This window comes from Misgurnus anguillicaudatus, chromosome 6 (genome assembly GCF_027580225.2).
Source record: "Misgurnus anguillicaudatus chromosome 6, ASM2758022v2, whole genome shotgun sequence".
Taxonomy (NCBI): Eukaryota; Metazoa; Chordata; class Actinopteri; order Cypriniformes; family Cobitidae; genus Misgurnus; species Misgurnus anguillicaudatus.
The window spans coordinates 1,479,244-1,504,830 of NC_073342.2; the positions used below are offsets into that span (position 1 = coordinate 1,479,244).

At 37.6% G+C, this 25,587-nt stretch overlaps 1 protein-coding gene, 1 non-coding gene and 1 pseudogene across 2 annotated transcripts; 2 read left to right on the top strand and 1 right to left on the bottom strand.

Annotated features, from left to right (window-relative positions):
- Window positions 1-11,912: 11,912 nt before the first annotated feature.
- Window positions 11,913-18,769, bottom strand: LOC141364414 (uncharacterized). The gene is made up of 3 exons (XM_073869102.1): window positions 18,487-18,769; window positions 12,936-18,173; window positions 11,913-12,622 (listed from the first exon to the last, which is right to left on the bottom strand). The coding sequence occupies exon 2, from the start codon at window positions 17,118-17,120 to the stop codon at window positions 13,419-13,421; it is 3,702 nt and encodes a 1,233-aa protein (XP_073725203.1). The 5' UTR covers window positions 17,121-18,173; window positions 18,487-18,769; the 3' UTR covers window positions 11,913-12,622; window positions 12,936-13,418.
- Window positions 18,770-21,223: 2,454 nt separating this feature from the next.
- LOC141364455 (U2 spliceosomal RNA) lies at window positions 21,224-21,426 on the top strand (annotated as a pseudogene).
- Window positions 21,427-22,500: 1,074 nt separating this feature from the next.
- On the top strand, window positions 22,501-22,665 carry LOC129428379 (U1 spliceosomal RNA). The gene has a single exon (XR_008639017.1). It is a non-coding gene; the product is annotated as a U1 spliceosomal RNA (small nuclear RNA).
- Window positions 22,666-25,587: the final 2,922 nt, after the last annotated feature.

A 25,587-nucleotide genomic window follows, 5' to 3' on the forward strand; every position in this document is an offset into this window, starting at 1 on the left:
GAAATCCAGACTGAACACGGAACATCCACACGAAGACGACGACAATACACATCCAGCTGAGAACTGTAATCCAAACGACACGAGAACCCAAACAACACAGGACCGAACACAATGAAAGAATCTGGCAGGGAACAGAAAGTCATGTGAGTATTTATGGAGGAGATGTAATGATGAACGAGACAATCAACACACAGGTGAACTGAATCGCTCTAACGAGCACATGGCAGAGGTAAGTGACAAACAAACACACACACACATGACACGGAGGAAACAGTTTTCTTTCGCGATTGCTCGAACTGTACAGGGAGTGGCAGTATTGATTTGTCATTGATGCTCTGGGCCTATTGCACACAACTTCCTCCAACCTCGTCTTCTCAGTCATTACTATCTCCACATAACCAGGCCTGGATTAACACAACGTAGTGCCCCGTGACCAAATTTTTGAAGGGCATATTATTAAGTTATCTCCAGTGTACTTTTATCCTTTACACGTTTCTTGTCTCCTATCCTGGGCACCTGATGTCTAAGACCTGTATTCTCATCCATAATGTTTTTATGTATTAAATGCTCTCTAAGCGAATCTGTGTGACGTTACTTTTTGTTGATGTTTGAGCTGTTTTCAAACAAACAGAGCATAGCTAACTCCTCCCCCTCCTTCCATGCTTTCATGAACGCGCCCAACCCACACCCCCAAATCCTTCTTGTCATTTATTGGCTGGTACACTTTGTTATCGTTTCTGGTAGTAGGTTTGGTCACTTTGTTTTTATTGCAGTTTGTGGAGCCTAGGCTGTCTACAGAGATTGCGTTTTTTTACAGTTTGATCAGCGGACAAACAGCAAGCAGATAGTGAGGAGATGTTTGCTGTATTTAACAAAAAATGTTTTATGGTCTAAAACGCGTGAATTCGCTTAGAGCACCTTTAAATTAGAAGTTATCCTGATCTTTGTATCTCCCATTTATGCGCTATGTAATGAACCTGCACCTTTTTACGGTTCTGAGTGTTCAAATGAGTTTAGTTTCATGTGGGGCTGCATAGATCCATCGGTAGATTAATTGAGCCCATGTTGACATAAAATGTATGACGCCTCATGCAAATGAATGGTAAAAACCCGCGAGCGCATTTAATTTTTTGTTACGGGTGCCCCATGCCGTGGTGTGCAGCTGCCCATGTCGCCTATGCCTAAATCCACCACAGCTCATCTACTCGTCTTTAAATATAAAATCACAATTAGAAGAAATTCTAAATTTTCTTTTGAAATGGAGTGATTGTTGGTTTTATTGGGTCTGTCTGTAGATGTTTTATTGAGTTTAAATAGTTTTTATTCTTTTTATTCTTCATTAGTATTTATGTGTTTATACTTTGCTTTAATAGTGTTTGGTATTTGAGGTGTGATTTAGGCTTGTTATGTATTGTGCAGCACCTTGGGCAACACAGTTGCTTTTAAAGGTGCTGTATAAATAAGTTTGAAGTTTAGCTGTGGGCACAACTGGGCACAACTGGAGTCACATGTGCAAAACTCTAACTACAGTCTGCACAGCAGCAGTTCATGTGGACCAAACTCTAGTTCGTTTTTCATTGCTTGAACACAGTTTTCAAAACTCTACACACTTATCCCATGACTTTACAGTTTTTTACGATTGCTTAAGCACAATTTTGAAAACAGGACCCGGTTTGTCAAAACACTACACACAACTAACACAACCCTTCACCAAAGTAGCACAACATTTCAGATCATTTGCAAAATGGAACACTTTTGTCAAAACTATACACAACTTTATAAAAACAATATTTTGTTACCATAAGAAACACACACATTTCACAAGAATTATTTTTTTTTGAACCAGTTACACACTGCTGCTGCTAACCTAAAACACTTTTAGCAAGTCTAATTCTTATTGATTAGAGTACTACAAATGAAGTACAAAGACAAAGTGCAACTATAAATATAATTGATTTCTCTCCATACCCAAATCAGTCAACATGGAGAATCACAACAAAACATGTCCCAGTTTTCATGCTACTACAGTAGTGTGCATAACACTGTTAGCTCAGCAAACAACAGACAAATATAAAATACTGTATAGAGTACATGTTACAATTACAGTAAATAACAACAACAACAAACATAATCTAAAAAACTGACAATATTGTAAAGAAAATACTACGGTCATCCCTGCTGAAAAACCAGCATACCAGCAAATTGGGTTTTGGTGCTGACCATTCCCATGCTGGTCCATGCTGGTTTGGTGCTGGTTTAGCTGGTGTTCATCAGCATACCACCACCAGCATCCCATGCTGGTCATACCAGCAAGACCAGCATATAATGTGTTTTGGTGTTGGTATGGTGGTGACCACCAGCTAAACCAGCACCAAACCAGCATGGACCCGCATGGGAATGTTGCTGGTCTATGCTGTTTTTTTCAGCAGGGATACTATACATTCTCTCTTCGCCTAGCTGGATCTGGCCAGAGAATTCCATCAACATCACAAGCAATATCCTCATTAGCAAGACAACCCGGTAAGAACCGTCTTACTGTAAATGTTGAATCCATCCTTGCACTGCTACGGTGTCAACTTGGTCACAGGCGTCCTCCATGGCCTGAATGAGGGGTACCTGAGCCTGGAGATCCTAAACCTTCCACCGCCATGCTGAGAAAAACTCTTCGATAGGGTTTTGAAACAGAGAGTATGGTGGAAGGTTTAGTACTGTCTGTGGATGGTGTTGAAACCAGTTCTTGACCAAAGCAGAGTGGTGGAATGACACATTGTCCCAGATGACAGTGTATTGTATCTGGTGCATTTCATACTTGCTGTGACAATGTGGTGCAATGGGTCCAAAAATGAGAGAATGTGAGGTGTGTTCTAAGGGCCCATTTTGGCATGATGGAGGAGAACCGCATGCTGTGAAATACTTTCACGTTGCCCTGGGACATTGATAATAGCCCGGTGCCCAATGATAATTCTGCCTCTTCTTCTTGCTTTTGTGATTTTGAACGCTGTCTCATCAATACATATGAATTTATGCAGGACCTGCTGCATTTTTATAGTGCTTAAACCTGATTGGTGTGTGTACAATTTAGCAGTCATGTGTTTGTGCACCTGATGGCTGTGTTTAACAGATTGGCTCATAAGTGTGGTCATTTGACAGTCAGTGCTTTGGAATTGCAAAGTGACATCCTGATAGACTTCTGTGTCTAATGTATACAAGTGTGTTTAATGTTTTGCAAATCACTGTGTGTAAGGTTTTGCAAATAGTGTGAAGCTGACAATGTGCTTACAGTTGTGCAAATCCAGCCTTGTGTTTTGCTCCTTGAGTGTTAGGTTTTGCTAATTGTGGGAAAATTTTAATTATAGTGTGTAAGCAATCGTAAAAAACTGTAAATAGAACCACAATCAAACAGCTACATGTCTAAGAGACATTCAACAAAATAATGCTTAGATGATTCTTTTACTTCCAATATAAGCGGTTCTCAGGAATGGCAATCATCCAAACTAATAAATTATAAAGCTTTTAAAAAAAATGACAACCATTAAACAACCTAGACAACGTTGGGCAATACAAAATGCTTAGAAATACAAGACAACAAGCCAACAAATCTGCCAATGGGCTAAGACAATTTTTCTTGAATTAGGTGTTTAAATCTAGATTTGTTTCTAACCCCTTTGGCAGATTTATTTGCTTGTTTTAAGCCCAAATTCACTTAAATTTTATGTTTTGTCTCCCGAAAGGCTAGGCTTATTTTCTTATGTCATTTTGCTCATCAAAATAATGCATCTTATTTTAAGACTTTTTAGATATTTGCATAGTTAAAAATGATTTTTTTTGTGCAATGTATTCATTCATTCGCTACCCTTCATACTACAGCTGTCGAAAAACCACAGCAACGTCGACAGACCTGGAAGCAAAGCTGTATTTGTTTAACTTGCAAAGACAACGGGTAAAGTGTTTTCTTGATTACCTAAATGACTTGCAGTAAGAAAATATTTCAATTTATAATAATGATAATTCTGTCATCATTTACTCATCCTCCTGTTGTTTTAAACCTGTATGCGTTCGTTTTTTCTGATTAACACAAAAGAAGATATTTTGAGGAATGATGGTAAACCCACAGCAGATAGTGACCATTGACTTCCATAGTAGGAATAAAAAAATATGATGAAATTTAATAGGTACCATCAACTGTGTGCTAACCATCATTTTTCAAAATGTTTTCTTCATCATTTATCACGATACTTCCAAAAAAAATTTTCCTACTATGGAAGTCAATGATAATGTATTTCATTATTTGCTTTACAAGCCTGAAAATGATAGGTTGGAATCCAGGTGACAGGATTCTATGGTAGTCAAAAACAGGTAAACAAGTAAAATAATCACCATTTACTTTTAAAGCATTTTGAAAATTGCTTGCTTATGCGGGAAGTAAAGGTATTTAATGCAGTGCGCATCATGTTTAAAAGGTAATGTATGATTCTTTTAAAGCTGACACATTTGCCACATTAAAATAACAGAAATGTACTGTTTCAACATTTTGGAGCCGGTGTGTCTGTGTTCTTGGGGCACATCTAAATGTAAGAGCAGAATTGCTTAATATTCTTCTCTATTTCTTGTATAGGTCAATTATGAGTGAAGAACCGTTCACCAAATGAAGACCACAGCCAGGTGACGGGATTGTGTGGTTATCACAAACAGGTTGAAAATTGAAGTTCTGTGTGTTCTTTTTGTACTTTATTTATTTCTGCAGGTAAGCACCATACCGTAAGCTTCATTCCCTTTATAACAGGTAAGGTTCATACTGTTTTATTCTTTTATACTGTTTTATTTTAAATCATTCAGTAAATGCAAAGTTAAACCGATGGTGTTTTTAATCTAGATTTAAAAGTGCCTACTGTTGAAACACATCTGATCTCATCTGAAAGCTGATTCCAGCTACAGGTTCATACTGTTGTATTCTTTTATACTGTTTTATCCGTACTGTTTTAAATCATTCAGTAAATGCAAAGTTAAACCGATCATACTGTTGTATTTCTTTATACTGTTTTATTCGTACTGTTTTAAATCATTCAGTAAATGCAAAGTTAAACCGATCATACTGTTGTATTCTTTTATACTGTTTTATCCGTACTGTTTTAAATCATTCAGTAAATGCAAAGTTAAACCGATCATACTGTTGTATTTCTTTATACTGTTTTATTCGTACTGTTTTAAATCATTCAGTAAATGCAAAGTTAAACCGATGTGTCTTTAATCTAGATTTAAAAGTGCCTACTGTTGAAACACATCTGATCTCATCTGAAAGCTGATTCCAGCTCCAGGTGGCATATTAACTGAATGCTGATGCACCTTGTATTTCGATTGCTTTGTATGCTTGAAACATGCGGAGAATTGACAATAAATAATCTTTATCAAGTGTTATACATTAAAAAGTGGATAAGTAACAAAAATGTCACTCCTGACAGCTGATAAATTAATGTTTTTTTTATAGCACCATTGAGGTGAGCACTTTTCAAGGCAAGATTCTTTATAGAACCTTATAAAAAGTTTCCATATAGTACTAAAAAACGGGTTCTGCTGTGGTTACATTTTTAGGAGCATTTGTCTTAAGAGTGTTGCATAGGTTCGAAACTTTCAAACTTGAAACCAAATAGAAGGGTCACACTGTTTTTCTTTGTGGAATGGACATGAACAAGCTGCAGGCATTCAAATGTTATTTGTAATTTATTGTCTTATTTCATATTTAAAAAATAGCTATACAACTGGTGTTCCTCAATTTTAGGGCCTATTTTGTTTAGTATATCAGTTTTGTTCATTTTTTTATGTGCATGCAAAAAGCAATCAGCAAGCAAATTAACTGAAGCTTTACCTTCATGTTCTTTTTGTGTAAGTGATAACTGTTTCTGTATGTATTTTATGTATTTGTATGTTTTTTACACGTATAGAGTGAAATGCACACGGTGAGGAATGGACCCAGACCTTCAGTGCCAGAACTCTGACCCGTTAACCTCCATCCCGACAGCCAGCGCCTTCTCCGGCTCCCATTGCGGTATCGTTGTCGGCTTTTTGGATAAGATCAAGTGGACACCGGGGACTACAAGTTTAAATGGATTTTTGACCTTCGGAAATGGAAGCGAGGCTTGCTCCGTCCACTCCATTTATCGACTCGGGCGCTCTCCGGGCACAAATAAGGTGAGTTTAAAACCAGAGTTTGCTTCTTTTGTGCGTGGTTGCCAGTTTGGTTTCCAATCCGTGATCTATATGATGTTGCGCGTTCTATAATATGTTTCTCGTTCGCTCAGTACTTTTGTGTGTTTCTATTCCACGTAAAGCTAACACCAAAACGATTGTGGAAAGCGCTATATAGATTGTTTTCAAAGAAAAAAACAACAACGAGAAACAAACCCGTGTTAAAATGGGTCAAATTATTTAGACGGAGCACGCTGTCGCGTTGAACAAAGACAACGGCGCGTGCACACAACGAATGTGTATTGTGGAAAAGTTTGGCCCATATGCATGTTCGCATGTGTCTTCGGTGGATACTAAAAAGATAAACATCTGCCCGGTGATCTAGTTTGTAGACAATATTTTTATATATGCAATCGAAGTGAATTTAAACAAGCAAAAAATCGGCCAGTGGGGTAGGACAGTTTTTCTTGAAATAGTATTTATGGGAAAAGTTCACGACTTTTTTTCTTACCCTTTAGGCAGATTTATTTGCTTGTTTTAAGCATAAAATAATCAAAAACAGGAAAACGAATTGTATAGGCGGAGCACACGGGGTTTTTTGTCGTTCAAAGAAAAAAAGCAGGGTGGCACGAAGGAATGTTTGACTGAAATGGAATTTCGCCCTCTATTTTCCTTACAAACATAAACCAGAGAGAAGGGTCAGATGGCATCGTGTTGTACCTTGTATTCGGTGATTGATTCAGGGGAAAAAGATCGAATAGATCTATATATAAACGCAATTGTTTTGTTGAACAGAGACAATGGCGGCATGCTCCAGCGTCGCCTATGTGCCCATTTCACAAAATGGCGGCTTTGACCGGAAGTAGGGGAAACATTTTACTGTAATGACGGGGGTCTTTGTCCAAAGTGTGCCCATTTGGAGGAGTACATACACGTTTTACTTCTCATTTCTTTAGACTGAATAATTGTTTCTTATTAATTCCAAAGTATGTGACGTGATGATCTAATCGTATGTGTTATTCCTCGTTTGCTTGCATGTGTAACCTTTGGTTAAAGGTATGAAAAGGAACCGACTAGGTCACCTGGGTTATTTATTCACACAGGAAAATAGATTGAACCCAAGAGAAAAAAAATAAACAAACAAAAAAGTTACAAAAATATGAAAAGGACCCTGCTGGTTCGGATGGGATTAAAGACAGAAGTCAATCGGTTTCCATTTAAGTCAATGTGTATTTCCAACTTTATTTTTTACAGTAAAATACTGGCAGCAGGGTTGCCAGCCAGTTGCTGTAATTTTTACAGTAGTGTCACTGTAATTTTAATTTACAGAAAGTGCTTAAAAAATATTTAAAAGATAAAATTTACGGCCCACCAGTTATTTACCCACAACTGGAGAGACTAGATTAAATCCACTTTTTAACAGAAGGGACAAACCACACAGCAAATCAGTGCATAGTTCTTAAAAACAGCGATGAACCAAAAACAAACCAAAACACACAAACATACTCTCGCCTTCTGTTTAAGTCTCAAAAACCACCGCTCAGATATTACATGTGGAAATAGTTATATAAATGGTACATACACTTATATACACACGTAAAGAAAGAAAAAAACTGCAGGACAGCAAAATACAGTTAACTCCCGATGACTATTTAAACAGCGTCCAAGCGGCTCACGGAGCAAAAATGCAAAGCCTGTTAGTTTAATAAACTTCCACAAAAAATAAATATCAAATCCTTACGCAAACATGTATGCGACGAGACTTAAATCATGCAAAATATGAATGGTAACCAGACGTGCTTGATGTGTACAGGGAGTGCATTTATTTGTAAACTTTTGCTAAATCAAAATGGTTTATTTTTTATTTTACTTTTTTACCTGGGTTTTTGGGAATACTTTTATATATTTCACAGCTATATAATTGATTATAATAACGTACTTTTTGTTTATAAGCACGTTGAAATACATGATAATGCGGCAACAAATCAAATGTGCATTTAAATGCAACAAGCAAAATAAATAAAGCAAATCCATGCAAGCAAACGAGGAATAAAACACACCGCGATTAGAAAATCAGATCGCATACTTTGTAATTGAAAATAAATAATTATTAATTCTAAAGAAATAAGAAGTAAAATGTGTAAGTATTCCTCAAAATGTGCTTTGGACCAAGACCCCGTTCATCACAGCAAACGGGAGCAGACCCGAATAGGTATGTCTAGTTATTTTATTTAAAATTTCCAGCCGTCTGTAAATTCATGTTTGGAAGAAAAAAGTAAATTAAGGTCTGTCTTGCTGTTATTGTCTTGTTAGTGTAGTAGCCGGGTTGACGGGGGAACGCTGGCGCGTTTGGCTGCCGCTCCTCGCTCCCGTTTGTTTGTTTGTTTATTTATTTGCTTCCAAATAGTAAGCTACGGTTTTGGAGCTTTTAAAGTCTGAGGAAGTTTAAAAGACTGAGTTACCCTTCGAATCACTGGATTACGTACACTGGAGTTACATTCCTATCCACTGGATTACGATGTGTGTTTTAGTTTCACCTGTTGGCTTGTTACTGATTTTGAACGTCTGCTGTTGGAACAAACTTTCCCGGTGCCCTCCTCTGGATCTTCACTTCTGCGAGGCTGCTATTAGTGTGGATTCCCGTATGGCGTTAAGGTATTCTATTTGCCAACTGTTGAAATTGAAACAGAACTTTTACCTGGCACATGATAACTATACTAACTGTGATGATGCTGGAATACTCCGGCGAAAGCGCTATTTACATCGCTCTTCAAGGCGTAGCGTTATCTGTTCCTCATCTGATGCTGTTTCCTACCCTGCATTTCTTCGTAAACCTCACAGTCCGGTGTATAAACCTGCTGGAATTAATTTTAACAACTTGACTATGATTACATGCAAAGAGCATTCACGGAAGGTTTTGGAATCCCCGTGCCTGTTAAAATCTGCATGTTTTAACGCACGCTCTGTCAACAATAAAGCGGTGGCTTTATCTGACATTATTTTAGAAGAAAAACTTGACTTTCTAAGTATAGTCGAGACATGGCACAAACATTCGGACGGTCTTCTCTTTAATGAACTCACTCCTGCAGGTTATGGTTTATTGGATCTCCCGCGATCCACTGGCACTAGAGGTGGTGGCATTATTGTTCTATACAATCAGAAATACAATCTAAGACCCGTTGCTGTTCCGGTGTTCCCCTCTTTTGAATGTCTTGTTTTAACTGTTTCTGGTTGTCACTCAACTGCCATAGCTACAGTCTACCGGCCACCTAAAGCAAACAAAGACTTTTTAACTGAGTTTGCGGATTTGCTGTCGTATATGTGCCTCAAATTTCAGAAAATCCTTTTATTAGGGGATTTTAACATCCATATGGACAAAAAAGATTGTGCATTAACAAAGGATTTCTCGTCCTTGCTGGAGTGCTTCGATTTAAATCAATTTGTTGACTGTACTACACATAACAAAGGACATATTTTAGACCTAGTGATATCAAATGGGTCTTTTGTGTCTAGGTTGTCTACTATTGACTTAGGATTGTCTGATCATCTGGCAGTCTTTTTTGATATGCATATACCTGTCACAAACACTGTTTCCTCACGTATTATGACTTACCGGAAATGGAGATCGGTTGATCCTTATGATTTCTCTGTTTTTATTGATTCTTCATTAAGTTGTTTTACTCCATCTGACCCTCTGGAGAAAAGGGTCTCTATGTTAAACTCGGCTCTCCTATCTGGCCTGGATTTATTTGCTCCTCTAAAATCACGCTCTGTTTCATTCATGCGCCCTGCTCCATGGTATAATGATGACTTGCGTATGATGAAAACATCTTGTCGTAAAATGGAGCGTAGGTGGCGTTTCTCTGGTCTGACTGTTCATTACGAGATATGGAAAGACTGCCTACAAGACTACAAGGCTGAAATTGTTTCTGCCAGATCTGACTACTTTTCTAAGATGATCAATGACAGTCAGAGTAATCCTAGACAACTTTTTAACTCCATTAACAAATTACTGAATCATAAAACTGTCACTCATGTTACTGCTTCTGATCATCTCTGTAACAGGTTTCTGGACTCTTTTGTCACCAAAGTTGAAAACATTCGTAGAGGTTTTTGTAATTCTACTTTAATGTCTTCTGATTTTATTCCTTCCTTCTCTGGTACTAAGTGGTCTAAATTCTGTACAATTGATTCAGACTCTCTGTTAGCAGAGGTTTCAAAAATGAAAGCAGCCACCTCTCTATTAGATCCCATACCATTTGGTATGTTTCAGTCATGTTTTGATTCACTGTGTCCCTTTCTTTTGAGTATTATAAATGACTCCCTGTGTACGGGGGTTGTACCTGCGGCTTTTAAAACTGCTGCTATTACACCAGTACCTAAAAAGTCAAATATTGACTATGAGAACTTCACAAATTTTCGTCCCATATCTAATCTCCCTTTTTTTGCTAAACTTATGGAACGAGTAGTTTCTTCTCAGTTGATTTCTCATTTAACTGAGAACAATCTCTTTGAGCCTTTGCAATCAGGTTTTCGAAAATCACATAGTACAGAAACAGCTCTGGTAAGGGTGACAAATGACTTGTTAATCGCTTCAGACTCTGGCTGTCTTTCAGTTTTGATCCTACTTGATCTCAGTGCCGCTTTTGACACTGTTGATCACTCAATTTTAATTACTCGTCTTGAAACAGTTTTTGGTGTTTCTAACACCGTTCTGAATTGGTTTAAGTCTTACCTTTTTGATCGGAAGCAGTTTGTAGCCATTGGTGGTTTTAGATCTGAGGTTAATGTTGTGCAGTCTGGTGTCCCTCAGGGGTCAATTTTGGGCCCTCTTCTTTTTAATATTTACGTCTATCCTTTAGGCCAACTTTTGAGATCACTTGGTTTAAAATTTCACTTCTATGCAGATGATACACAGATCTACATTCATTTTAGACCTAATGAAATTGTGCCAGTCAATTTTCTTTCTGAGTGTATTTTTAAGATGAAAGAATGGATGACTGAAAACTCTCTTTGTCTTAATAGTGAAAAGACTGAGATTATGCTTGTTGGTTCACCCCACCAACTACGCAAAGTAGAGACAAGTACTTTAAATCTTGATGGTTCAAAAGTGGAGTTTCAGACTAGGTTGAGGAATCTAGGAGTGATTTTTGATGCCAATCTAATGTTTGAGCCTCATGTTCTGAATACTGTAAAAATTGCATTCTTTCATCTTAGAAATATTGCCAGGTTGCGTCCTATGCTGTCTTTTAATACTGCTGAGAAATTGATTAACACTTTTGTGTTTTCTCGTATTGATTACTGTAATGCCTTGTTAGCTGGAGTGTCAAAAGCTACCCTAAACAGAATGCAGGTTTTGCAAAATTCGGCTGCAAGAGTCCTGACTAGAACTAATATACGAGAACATATTACTCCTGTTTTGGAGTCTTTGCACTGGTTACCCATTAGGTTTAGGGTGGACTTTAAGATTTTGATGCTTATGTAACATGTAACGTGCAACGTAACTGATTGCGCTACAGCTAGTAATAATTTTCAGTCTGGGCCAATGAATATCAGAAGCAAGGAACGTCTACTGGAGAGTGGAGGCAGTACATCATGTGAGTAAGTGACTTACATAGTTTTGTTCTGATTCAGTGAATTGTATTATTGTAGAAAATTTCTATTTTGTTATTTGTTTCAATGAATAATTCACAGATATAGACTCAGTTGTTAACAGTGAAGATCAACAATTAACAATCTTCTTTCATTTCTTATAGGATCAAGAATTCAACAGTTTGACAGATTCAATTCAATTTGAAGTTTCACACTCTTCACAAAATATAAAAATAAATAAAACTCTCAAAATAAAACAGTAGTGTGTTTTTCTTTCACTTCAGGGAAAGTATTTTACAAATAATATGACCTTCAGCAAAATATTACATTCAATAAAACCCCAAAAAATATTGAATGGACATTCAATTTAACTCAGAACACTGAATGTGATTCAAATTTCTCAGAACAGATCACTTTTCTTTTCAAACTCAACAGAATACTCAACAATATGAGCTGAAAATACACAAATGCATCAAATTGATTCAATTCAGTTCGAATAATGATCAAACGACTCAGTTGAACACAGTTCGTGAATCAAATGATTCAGTTCAGTTCCAATAAAGGTCAAACAACTCAGTTGAACACAGTTCGTTGATCAAATGATTCAGTTCAGTAACAAGAGTTATTAAACTCTCTCAATGAGCTCAAGTTCAAAAGGCAATCTCTCCAGTTGGTGAATCTTAGCACAGTTCAAAGTGGAAACAGGTTCGTTGATGGCTCGCCATTGTGCATATTTAATCACGTCAGATACACAGATTCCTCTCCAGAAGGATTAAATATGGCACAAAACAGGAATCTCTCACAGGAAATCACGTAGAATAAATCATAGACAAAACAAAAACCCAGCCTTGAAGAAATACAAGGCAGAAAGATAATCAATATCAATTTCAACTTTTTAACAGCAAATATCTTAACAGCAAAAATCATGTATATACTTCGATTAAGATATTTAATCATGTTTCAACACTTATTGAACTTATAAACATAAATTTCACAATCACATTTCATCAGCATCTTTACACGTGAAATTAGCTTTAGCCCTCATGCTAATACTACAGCTCACGCTGTGCTCACGTGGCCCATGTAAACACTGCGTATCAATAGCTTATTTAGTTAATGACACTTTTCTCAGATAATGTATTACGTAAAATGTGACTCACCAAGGCAATAACTTCATATATATATTCAAATAAGCTCATTTGCAACACTCCAATTCTCCGTTGGATTTCATCCACTTTCAGTTCACAAATCTTTGCTTTGTCGTCCTCTCACTCCAATGACAACTTCACGTAATCGAATCCGTTCAGAAATATGACTATTTACTGCATCCAAAGTTATTCGCGATCTATTTTAAAACTTTCTTATAGAGGATCTCTGAATATCGCTCTGTGTAGCTGCTCCGTTTCACTCTCTCACTCTGTCTTTCAAACTGACAGTCTAGCAGCGCCACTGCAGGTTGTGGGCGGGGCTTATGAAAGTGCTGCTAACATTGGCTCTTTGGAGAGTCAGTCACTGAAATAAGGGCTGTGATTGGGCAAAACAGTTTTCCTTCTAGAACTTTCCTCCTTTCTTACTTTTCTCACTTTTCTTCACTTAATTACTTTATTATATTTCACTTTATTATTATTTTATAATTCTTAATCTTAACTAGTAACTGGATTACCCGGGTTACACTCTCCCCTTCTGGAAGATATGCAGGTCACGCTGCATCTTTTAGGCTGCGAAACAATCGCAGAGGGATATCCACCATACATTTCCACAGACGTACTCTTAAGAGAATCAGGCTCTTCCAATGACACAGTGAAGGCTGTACTGAGCCCTTGCAGTAATGACTGTACGACTAATGAAAGGGGATTACCCAACTTAGGGTACTGCAGCCTCTTAGGTGGCTCACAATGTCTCTGAGAGCGCCTGGGGACATCTTCTACCCTCTGGCCAGTCTCAATTAGGCTGTCTTGAGTACTCAAATTTACAGATTCATCCTGTATCAGGCCATCACCCCTTTCATCCTCCTCATTGAGGGTCTCAGATGGGGGCTCAACAGACCCCTGGTCCTGTTGTTTGTTCTGCACAGGTAAGTTATTTAATGCATCAGTTCCTACAAGGTATTTCAATTGCAAATTCTCTCTTTCAGGTTCAATTGCAGTTGTGTCATTACTAAATTGATCCATCACAGGTAGGTTATATCCATCATCATCCCTTGCTTGATTGTCTATGAGGATTTCATCGAGTCTCTCAGGTAAGTTTTCTTTTTCAGGGTTCACAGTGGCGGACGGCGTTTCCCCGGACTTTACTTCAGGTAAGTTTGGTACAATTGTTGGACATCTGCAAGAAGGTGAGATGTTGGTTGTAGTGAATTCCAGCTGTTGTTCCTGATTTCTAATACAAATCAGGTCATCGTCTGAATCCGACTGACTGCTTGCCACATGCTCTTGGTAAGCTGCTTTATTGCCAGTTTGTAATCTGGTTCTTGGTCTATGACAGGCCTTTGGAGGGACAGATTCCTCATCTTCACTCGCAGGTATGAAACCACAAGGCCGAAGCAAGTCACGATGTAGGGTGCGAACGGGTCCATTTCTCCCCTCTGGCTGGACTGTATACACTGGGATATCTTCAACTTTCCGAAGAACAACATAAACATCTGGCTCCCATTTGTCCGCCAGCTTGTTCTTCCCTCTCAGCTTTACATTCCGTACCAGTACTTTATCTCCCACTTCAAGGGTAGAAACAACCACATGCTTGTCAAATCTGCGCTTGTTACGGTCAGCTACTTTTGCTGCGGTCTTCATGGCAATCTCATAGCTTTCTCTCAGACACTCTTTTAAGTCCTTCACATATTGAGAGTGAGTCTTGGTAGGCTTATTTACTGGCAGACCAAAAGCCAAGTCGACAGGCAATCTGGGCTGCCTCCCAAACATGAGTTCATAGGGAGTATACCCAGTCACATCACTTCGAGTGCAGTTGTATGCATGCACCATGGGTCTCACAAAATCCTTCCAGCAAGACTTTTTCTTATTTTCAAGAGTGCCCAACATCTGAAGAAGGGTCCTATTAAATCTCTCCACCGGGTTTCCCCTCGGGTGGTATGGGGTAGTTCTCACTTTACGGACACCGGCAATGTCACACAACTCTTTGATCAGTCGAGATTCAAAGTCTGGCCCTTGGTCGCTGTGCAACCTCTCTGGAAAGCCATAATGTACAAAAAAGTTGTCCCATAAACACCTAGCCACAGTTTGGGCTTTTTGGTTTCTCGTAGGGATCGCCACTGCATATTTGGTGAAGTGGTCCGTTATGACTAGTATGTCCTTAGTATTGCTCCTATCTGGTTCCAGAGACAAAAAGTCCATACAGACTAACTCCAACGGTCTCGTGGTCCTGATGTTCACCAAAGCAGCGGCTTTCTCTGGGGGCATCTTCCTACGTACACACCTCTCACATGTCTTGATTTTTTCTTCAACAGCTAGTGCCATTTTGGGCCAAAAGAATCTATTTCTGATGATGTCAATAGTTCTCTCCATACCCATTTTCCCCATGTCATCATGTAGGCTCTTCAGAACCATTCCTCGCAAAGCAACAGGTAAGGTTAGTTGATAGTGTGTGACCCCTTGATCTGTTCTCTCCCTGTAGAGCACTCCTTCAATCAGTTTAAGTCGATTCCATTCCCTTATCCACAAAGCAACTGTATGGGGATGACTCTTTGGGTCTGGAGGCTTATCATTCCATTCCATCCAATCCATGATGACTTTAAGGTCAGGATCCATCTTTTGCTGCTTTATCAGCTCCTCACGAGAAAGATAAGGAATTACAGGGAGCCCGTGTTCATCTTCCTGTTCAAACCCATCAGGTAAGACATCAGCATGTAGAGCCAAAGACTTGACAAGAGTAATAGAGGCATCCGACAAGCCAACATCATCTAGGGACTCTCTGAGTTGATGTCTTTCACAAATGGCGTTTATTGCCTCTGGTAGAATCACAGAATCCTCTACTCCTGTTTCACTCAACCGATGAAGGGTGAACTGTTTTATCCTCTCCCTCTCTTCTTTAGAGGCATGTTTGTCCTCTTCTGTGCGTATAAGCACCACTAGTTCTGCAAAGGAAGGAGGGTCTGTTTTCTTCCTCTCTAGCTGGAGATCTGCAATGAGACTGTTGTCCCAACAGCCGCGACAAAATTGCTTCAGCAGACAGCGGTCTCTCTCACTTTCAGATATGCCTCCTCGTCTAATGGTTGTACTCAGAAGAACTTGTAACCTATGTAGATAAGTTGAAGGCTTCTCACCCGGATTTTGGAGGGCACCCATAAACTTAGCTAGCAGCTCATCTCCATCTTCCACAGAGCCATACACAGACTCCAGCAACTTCAAATACACTGCAGGTAAGCTGTTAGGGGACACATGTTTAACAATATCTGCGGCTGGTGGGAGAAGGCTGTCAAGAATTTTTCTTGTTCGATGTAGATCAGAGAATGAGGGATCTGTCAACAGGAAGTCCACGCTTGCACGCCAAGTATCAAAATCTGGCTCATTAATGGGCCTGGGGATTTTTCCTGAGAATGATCTGAGGCGGAAAGAGGCCTGGTGCAATGGGGCTCCATCATTGGTTCTAACAATATGTTCTACAACCACCTTCTGCACACTGGGAGGGTCAATCATGTCCATTGTGAGTGAGGGATGGGATGTCACTGTGACGGAGGGACTGCGGTTCCCACTACTACGTTGCTCCGAGGCCAGGTTTTGTGATCCTCTACGTTGAATTTCTTGAAAGGGTGGATTTTCTAACGGGGGATGGGCTACCCGTTCTGTGGTTAATTTTTGTGTTGCGGCTGGGTTTTCGGGTTCCAATCTCAAGACAGAGGGTGACTTGAATCCTTCCAACCGTGAGGGGCTGCTAGTAGCGCTTGTCAAGGGATTTGTCTCTTGTGGCACGTCAACTGGAGTTTTCGCCCCACCAACCTTCATCAACTCTCGTTGGAGGACATTTTGTAAAGTCTCTCCGTTGGCGTTTGCTATTGTCTGTAGTTTCTCCAAGCACTCAACAGTGGCAGTACTAATGGTGGGGGTGTGCACCATACCCAGGGCTCGCACACGGAACACAATGTCTGTATTAGTGGGGCTCACTAAGGTTAGAGGCAGCTGGGGCTCGAGATTGCTCATGGCTGACCTGTGTGTGAACTCTACTATTGCATTGCGATGAAATTCTGAGTGTGGATCATCAATTAGCAGATTTCGTCGCACAGAGCCAAATCTTGAAAGGTATGTTTCTAGAACTTGGTCCTCTTCAGTCAGTGTTACTCCACTAACGATGATTGCATTTTGCACATTGACATTTTCTCTTCCTACAACATCCATTTTTGTCTGTTTTTCTGATTCACTATACGTCTATCTCAGTGGTTATTCACCTTAATTTCTGCTGCGTCCTCTCTCCTGGCTGGCTCGCCAAAGTTGTAACATGTAACGTGCAACGTAACTGATTGCGCTACAGCTAGTAATAATTTTCAGTCTGGGCCAATGAATATCAGAAGCAAGGAACGTCTACTGGAGAGTGGAGGCAGTACAGCAGGTGAGTAAGTGACTGACAAAGTTTTGTTCTGATTCAGTGAATTGTATTATTGTAGAAAATTTCTATTTTGTTATTTGTTTCAATGAATAATTCACAGATATAGACTCAGTTGTTAACAGTGAAGATCAACAATTAACAATCTTCTTTCATTTCTTATAGGATCAAGAATTCAACAGTTTGACAGATTCAATTCAATTTGAAGTTTCACACTCTTCACAAAATATAAAAATAAATAAAACTCTCAAAATAAAACAGTAGTGTGTTTTTCTTTCACTTCAGGGAAAGTATTTTACAAATAATATGACCTTCAGCAAAATATTACATTCAATAAAACCCCAAAAAATATTGAATGGACATTCAATTTAACTCAGAACACTGAATGTGATTCAAATTTCTCAGAACAGATCACTTTTCTTTTCAAACTCAACAGAATACTCAACAATATGAGCTGAAAATACACAAATGCATCAAATTGATTCAATTCAGTTCGAATAATGATCAAACGACTCAGTTGAACACAGTTCGTGAATCAAATGATTCAGTTCAGTTCCAATAAAGGTCAAACAACTCAGTTGAACACAGTTCGTTGATCAAATGATTCAGTTCAGTAACAAGAGTTATTAAACTCTCTCAATGAGCTCAAGTTCAAAAGGCAATCTCTCCAGTTGGTGAATCTTAGCACAGTTCAAAGTGGAAACAGGTTCGTTGATGGCTCGCCATTGTGCATATTTAATCACGTCAGATACACAGATTCCTCTCCAGAAGGATTAAATATGGCACAAAACAGGAATCTCTCACAGGAAATCACGTAGAATAAATCATAGACAAAACAAAAACCCAGCCTTGAAGAAATACAAGGCAGAAAGATAATCAATATCAATTTCAACTTTTTAACAGCAAATATCTTAACAGCAAAAATCATGTATACACTTCGATTAAGATATTTAATCATGTTTCAACACTTATTGAACTTATAAACATAAATTTCACAATCACATTTCATCAGCATCTTTACACGTGAAATTAGCTTTAGCCCTCATGCTAATACTACAGCTCACGCTGTGCTCACGTGGCCCATGTAAACACTGCATATCAATAGCTTATTTAGTTAATGACACTTTTCTCAGATAATGTATTACGTAAAATGTGACTCACCAAGGCAATAACTTCATATATATATTCAAATAAGCTCATTTGCAACACTCCAATTCTCCGTTGGATTTCATCCACTTTCAGTTCACAAATCTTTGCTTTGTCGTCCTCTCACTCCAATGACAACTTCACGTAATCGAATCCGTTCAGAAATATGACTATTTACTGCATCCAAAGTTATTCGCGATCTATTTTAAAACTTTCTTATAGAGGATCTCTGAATATCGCTCTGTGTAGCTGCTCCGTTTCACTCTCTCCCTCTGTCTTTCAAACTGACAGTCTAGCAGCGCCACTGCAGGTTGTGGGCGGGGCTTATGAAAGTGCTGCTAACATTGGCTCTTTGGAGAGTCAGTCACTGAAATAAGGGCTGTGATTGGGCAAAACAGTTTTCCTTCTAGAACTTACCACCTTTCTTACTTTACTCACTTTTCTTCACTTAATTACTGTATTATATTTCACTTTATTATTATTTTATAATTCTTAATCTTAACTAGTAACTGGATTACCCGGGTTACACTTACTTATAAGGCATTGCATGGTTTGGCGCCTCAATACTTGACAGAGCTTTTAATTCCATACACTCCAAAACGTGATCTTCGTTCCTCAGAAACTGGTCTTTTAACTGTTCCCTCAACTCGTTTAAAACTAATGGGAGACAGGGCTTTTTCCTCATTAGCTCCGAAACTCTGGAATTCTCTACCATTTGAGATTAGGCAAGCAAAGTCTTTTGGTATTTTTAAATCTCAGCTTAAAACTCATTTTTTTATGTTAGCTTTTAATTGATTGATTGCTTTTATTTTTGTTTTATATTGTATAATGTCTCTTAATTCTAATCTTTATTATGTGTTGTATCTCTGTTGATTTAATTGTTTTTGTACAGCGCTTTGAGATGTGCACTTTAAAGGCGCTATAGAAAATAAAGTTTATTATAAATATCTGACAATTCTTAAATCGAGATGCATTTACTTGTTACGCAAAGTGGCTTAAGATGTTATGTATTGTAATAATTGAAATAAATATCTGCCGGCGGGGTAAGAAAAATAAACTTAATTTCAGTTTCAACTTAATTCAATAATAAACTCAATTTAGGTTTATTTCCCTTAACCCACTGGCATATATTTTTACTTGATTTAGGCCTTAACCTATTACATTTTAGAATTTATTTCAGTGAACAAGACTTAAAATCTAAGCCACTTTGCTTAACAAGAAAATGCATCTCGATTTGGGAATTCTTTTTTTACTCGAAAACAGGAAAAAAGTAGCAAGTAAACGAACAGATTTGGATGTTTAAAACACTTAAACACTTTTTTCACTCTACCCTTCATATTACAGCTGTCGAAAAACCACAGCAACGTCGACAGACCTGGAAGCATAGCTGTTTGCTTGTTGCGTTTAAATGGACATTTGATTTCTTTACCAGCATTGGATTTAGACCATTCAATGAGAATAGTTAACAGCGTTCATTATGATTGATAAGCCCTTAATGGAGAATGAAGTCTGCATACATTAAAAGCCTTATTTTATTTTCTCGTGTGCCTTCCAAAATGTATGCGACGAAACTTAAATCACGCAAAATATGAATGGTAACGAGACGTGCTTGTTGTGTACAGGGAGTGCATTTATTTGTAAACTTTTGCTAAATCAAAATGGTTTATTTTTTATTTGCTTTTTTTACCTGGGTTTTACCAGGTTCGCATTCCGGACATTTTTAATCCACAGTGTATGCAGTTATTTAGTAGAAAATGATATGCTGTTTTTTGGTAGAATTTTGTGTGAGCTAAAGAAAGTGATGCCAACCCAGCAAATACAAAAACGTTATAAAAACGTTTTGTGTTTGCTGGGAATACTTTTATATATTTCGCAGCTATATAATGAATTATAATAACGCACTTTTTGCTTATAAACAAATACATTGAAATACATTAACACGGAATGATGCGGCAACAAATCAAATGTGCAACAAGCTAAATAAATAAATAAATAAATAGAAAATCAGATCGCATACTTTGTAATTGAAAATAAATAATAATTCATTCTAAAGAAATAAGAAGTAAAATGTGTAAGTATTCCTCAAAATGTGCTTTGGACTAAGACCCCCTTCATCACAGCAAACGGGAGCAGACCCGAATAGGTATGTCTAGTTATTTTGTTTGAAATTTCCAGCCGTCTGTAAATTCATGTTTGGAAGTTTTTGTCTTGTTTTCTAGTAAATATCTGACCATTCTTAAATCGAGATGCATTTACTTGTTAAGCAAAGTGGCTTAAGATATTATGTGTTGTAATAATTGAAATAGATTCTAAAAATCAACAGGTTTATATTTGAAACAGGTGGGAGTGTCTGCCGGTGGGGTAAGAAAAATAAACTTAATTTCTGTTCCAACTTAATGCAATAATAAACTCAATTTGGGTTTATTTCCCTTAAACCACTGGCATATATTTTTACTTGATTTAGGCCTTAACCTATTACATTTTAGAATTTATTTCAGTAAACAAGACTTAAAATCTAAGCCACTTTGCTTGGGAAGATGCATCTCGATTTAAGAATTCTTTTTTACTCGAAAACAGGAAAAAAAAATACTAAGTAAACGAACAGATTTGGATGTGTAAAACACTTTAACACTTTTTTTTCACTCTACCCTTCATATTACATACTACTTCATATTAGAGTTCAATGCCCGCTAGCCTCCACCCCGAAAGCCAGCGCCTTCGCCGGCTCCCCTTTGGCTGCGTCTATTGCGGTATCGCTTCTCGGCCTTTTGGCTAAGATCAAGTGTAGTAAAAAAAAAAAAATCTGTTCTTATCAGTTTAATGTCTGATACGTCTCCTACCCGGGGACTATACGTTAAATGGATTTTTGACCTTCGGAAATGGAAGCGGAGCTTGCTCCTTCCACTCCATGCATCGACGTGGTATTGCAGTGTTTCCATGAACGGTGCGCTCCCCTTCTCGGGGACAAATAAGTTAGGTAAAAAACAGAATTTGTTTCTTTTGTGCGTGAATGACAGAGTGTTTTTTAATTCGTGTGTTTTAAAAGTGCTGTGTATTCGTTGGCATTATTGGTTTAACGAAAAGCTTGCATGGAAATGAACACGCTGATAACGAAATGTTTTTGTAATGTATTTAATTATTTTCCTTACAGTTTGCGGAGGTGATACCAGGACGAATTAAACAGCCTCGACACAGCTGAAGGCGCAAGAAAATCGTACGAGACAGTTTGGGATGTTAAAAACACCTGAAAACTTTTTTTTCCACTACCCTTCATACTACAGCGGTCGAAAAACCACAGCAACGTCGACACGCCTGGAAGCATAGCTGTATTTGTTTAAGACAACGGGTAAAGTATTTTCTTGATTACCTAAATGACTTGCAGTAAGAAAATATTTTAATTTATAATGATAACTCTGTCATCATTTATTCATCCTCGTGTTGTTTTCAACCTGTATGCATTCGTATTTTGGAGGTGACACGATGACGACTTAAACATCATCGACACAGCTGAAAAAGCGAACGAGACAGATTGGGATGTTCAAAACACCTGAAAACTTTTTTTTCACTGTACTACAGCTGTCGAAGAACCACAGCAACGTCGGCAGATCTGGAAGCATAGCTGTATTTGTTTAACTCACAACGACAACGGGTAAGTCATTGAGCCCTTGTGTTTTTATTTATCCACGTTCTAAAATTGCTATGCTTTCGTTGTTTCTCGATTGCTCTGTACATTTCTTTGTTTCTATTCCACGTAAAGTTACTTTGTAATAACGAAACGATATATTGAAATGCGCTATTTAAATCCATTTGATTTAAATTGTTTCACGTTTTTCTCTCTGCACGGTTTAACCGGGCTGGAAACGGAAAATGGGTAGATCTCGAAGAATATTTGGTTTCAGACCTGGCTTCGTGCGCCTTTCCACCTGGTCACACACAGTAATGAAATGGTAGTCGGACGGCCTTCGGGGGCGCCGTCGATGTGATCGGTCACAGGAAGATGCGGCCGTCTGGCCTCAAAGGCTGTTGCTCATACTTACCTGGCAGGGGAGATACCATGATCATGAAGGTGGTTCACCCAGGGCGAGGCTCAGCCATTGCACTCCGGTTGTGCTGACCCTTTGCGAATTCCCCAAATGTGGGAATCTCGACTGCAAAATTTCTGATAGTGGGGGACTGCGTTCGCGCTCTCCCCTGGCCTTTGTGTTAAAAATAGATTCGTTTGTCTTTTTACGGAAAATCCAAGAGACGCCTAACCACGGCACAAGAACGCATTGGTCATCAAAAAGCGGCTATTAAACGACTACATAACTTCTAATAGACCGCGAATATGTGTCTAGGCTAAAACAAGGCTTAATTTGGGCTGTCAGTGAAAATCTAATAGACGTTTGACCGTTCCCCAAGTATAGACTGGCCATTAAATAGAACCACAATCAAACAGCTACATGTCTAAGAGACATTCAACGAAATAATGCTTAGATGATTCTTTTACTTACAATGTAAGCGGTTCTCAGGAATGGCAATCATCCAAACTAATAAATTATAAAGCTTTTAAAAGAAAATGACAACCGTTAAACAACCTAGACAACGTTGGGCAGTACAAAATGCTTAGAAATACAAGACAAAACGAAATATTGTACATGAATGTACATTAAAACAAGCCAACAAATCTGCCAATGGGCTAAGACAATTTTTCTTGAATTAGGTGTTTAAATCTAGATTTGTTTCTAACCCCTTTGGCAGATTTATTTGCTTGTTTTAAGCCCAAATTCACTTAAATTTTATGTTTTTTCTCCCGAAAGGCTAGGCTTATTTTCTTATGTCCTTTTGCTCATCAAAATAATGCATCTTATTTTAAGACTTTTTAGATATTTGCATAGTTAAAAAGGATTTTTTGTGCAATGTATTCATTCATTCGCTACCCTTCATACTACAGCTGTCGAAAAACCACAGCAACGTCGACAGACCTGGAAGCAAAGCTGTATTTGTTTAACTTGCAAAGACAACGGGTAAAGTATTTTCTTGATTACCTAAATGACTTGCAGTAAGAAAATATTTCAATTTATAATAATGATAATTCTGTCATCATTTACTCATCCTCGTGTTGTTTTAAACCTGTATGCGTTCGTTTTTTCTGATTAACACAAAAGAAGATATTTTGAGGAATGATGGTAAACCCACAGCAGATAGTGACCATTGACTTCCATAGTAGGAATAAAAAAATATGATGAAATTTAATAGGTACCATCGACTGTGTGCTAACCATCATTTTTCAAAATATTTTCTTCATCATTTATCACGATACTTCCAAAATATTTTTTTTCCTACTATGGAAGTCAATGATAATGTATTTCATTATTTGCTTTACAAGCCTGAAAATGATAGGTTGGAATCCAGGCGACAGGATTCTATGGTAGTCAAAAACAGGCAAACAAGTAAAATAATCACCATTTACTTTTAAAGCATTTTGAAAATTGCTTGCTTATGCTGGGAGTAAAGGTATTTAATGCAGTGCGCATCCTGTTTAAAAGGTAAGGTATGATTCTTTTAAAGCTGACACATTTGCCACATTAAAATAACAGAAATGTACTGTTTCAACATTTTGGAGCCGGTGTGTCTGTGTTCTTGGGGCACATCTAAATGTAAGAGCAGAATTGCTTAATATTCTTCTCTATTTCTTGTATAGGTCAATTATGAGTGAAGAACCGTTCACCAAATGAAGACCACAGCCAGGTGACGGGATTGTGTGGTAATCACAAACAGGTTGAAAATTGAAGTTCTGTGTGTTCTTTTTGTACTTTATTTCTGCAGGTAAGCACCATACCGTAAGCTTCATTCCCTTTATAACAGGTAAGGTTCATACTGTTTTATTCTTTTATACTGTTTTATTTTAAATCATTCAGTAAATGCAAAGTTAAACCGATGGTGTTTTTAATCTAGATTTAAAAGTGCCTACTGTTGAAACACATCTGATCTCATCTGAAGCTGATTCCAGCTATACAGGTTCATACTGTTGTATTCTTTTATACTGTTTTATTCGTACTGTTTTAAATCATTCAGTAAATCTAAAGTTAAACCGATCATACTGTTGTATTCTTTTAAACTGTTTTATTCGTACTGTTTTAAATCATTCAGTAAATGCAAAGTTAAACCGATCATACTGTTGTATTCTTTTATACTGTTTTATTCGTACTGTTTTAAATCATTCAGTAAATGCAAAGTTAAACCGATGTGTTTTTAATCTAGATTTAAAAGTGTCTTCTGTTGAAACACATCTGATCTCATTTGAAAGCTGATTCCAGCTACAGGTTCATACTGTTGTATTCTTTTATACTGTTTTATTCGTTCTGTTTTAAATCATTCAGTAAATGCAAAGTTAAACCGATCATACTGTTGTATTCTTTTATACTCTTTTATTCGTACTGTTTTATATTCTTCAGTAAATGCAAAGTTAAACCGATGTGTCTTTAATCTAGGTTTAAAAGTGCCCACTGTTGAAACACATCTGATCTCATTTGAAAGCTGATTCCAGCTACAGGTTCATACTGTTGTATTCTTTTATACTGTTTTATTCGTACTGTTTTAAATCATTCAGTAAATCTAAAGTTAAACCGATCATACTGTTGTATTCTTTTAAACTGTTTTATTCGTACTGTTTTAAATCATTCAGTAAATGCAAAGTTAAACCGATCATACTGTTGTATTCTTTTATACTCTTTTATTCGTACTGTTTTAAATCATTCAGTAAATGCAAAGTTAAACCGATGTGTTTTTAATCTAGATTTAAAAGTGTCTTCTGTTGAAACACATCTGATCTCATTTGAAAGCTGATTCCAGCTACAGGTTCATACTGTTGTATTCTTTTATACTGTTTTATTCGTTCTGTTTTAAATCATTCAGTAAATGCAAAGTTAAACCGATCATACTGTTGTATTCTTTTATACTCTTTTATTCGTACTGTTTTATATTCTTCAGTAAATGCAAAGTTAAACCGATGTGTCTTTAATCTAGGTTTAAAAGTGCCCACTGTTGAAACACATCTGATCTCATTTGAAAGCTGATTCCAGCTACAGGTTCATACTGTTGTATTCTTTTATACTGTTTCATTCGTACTGTTTT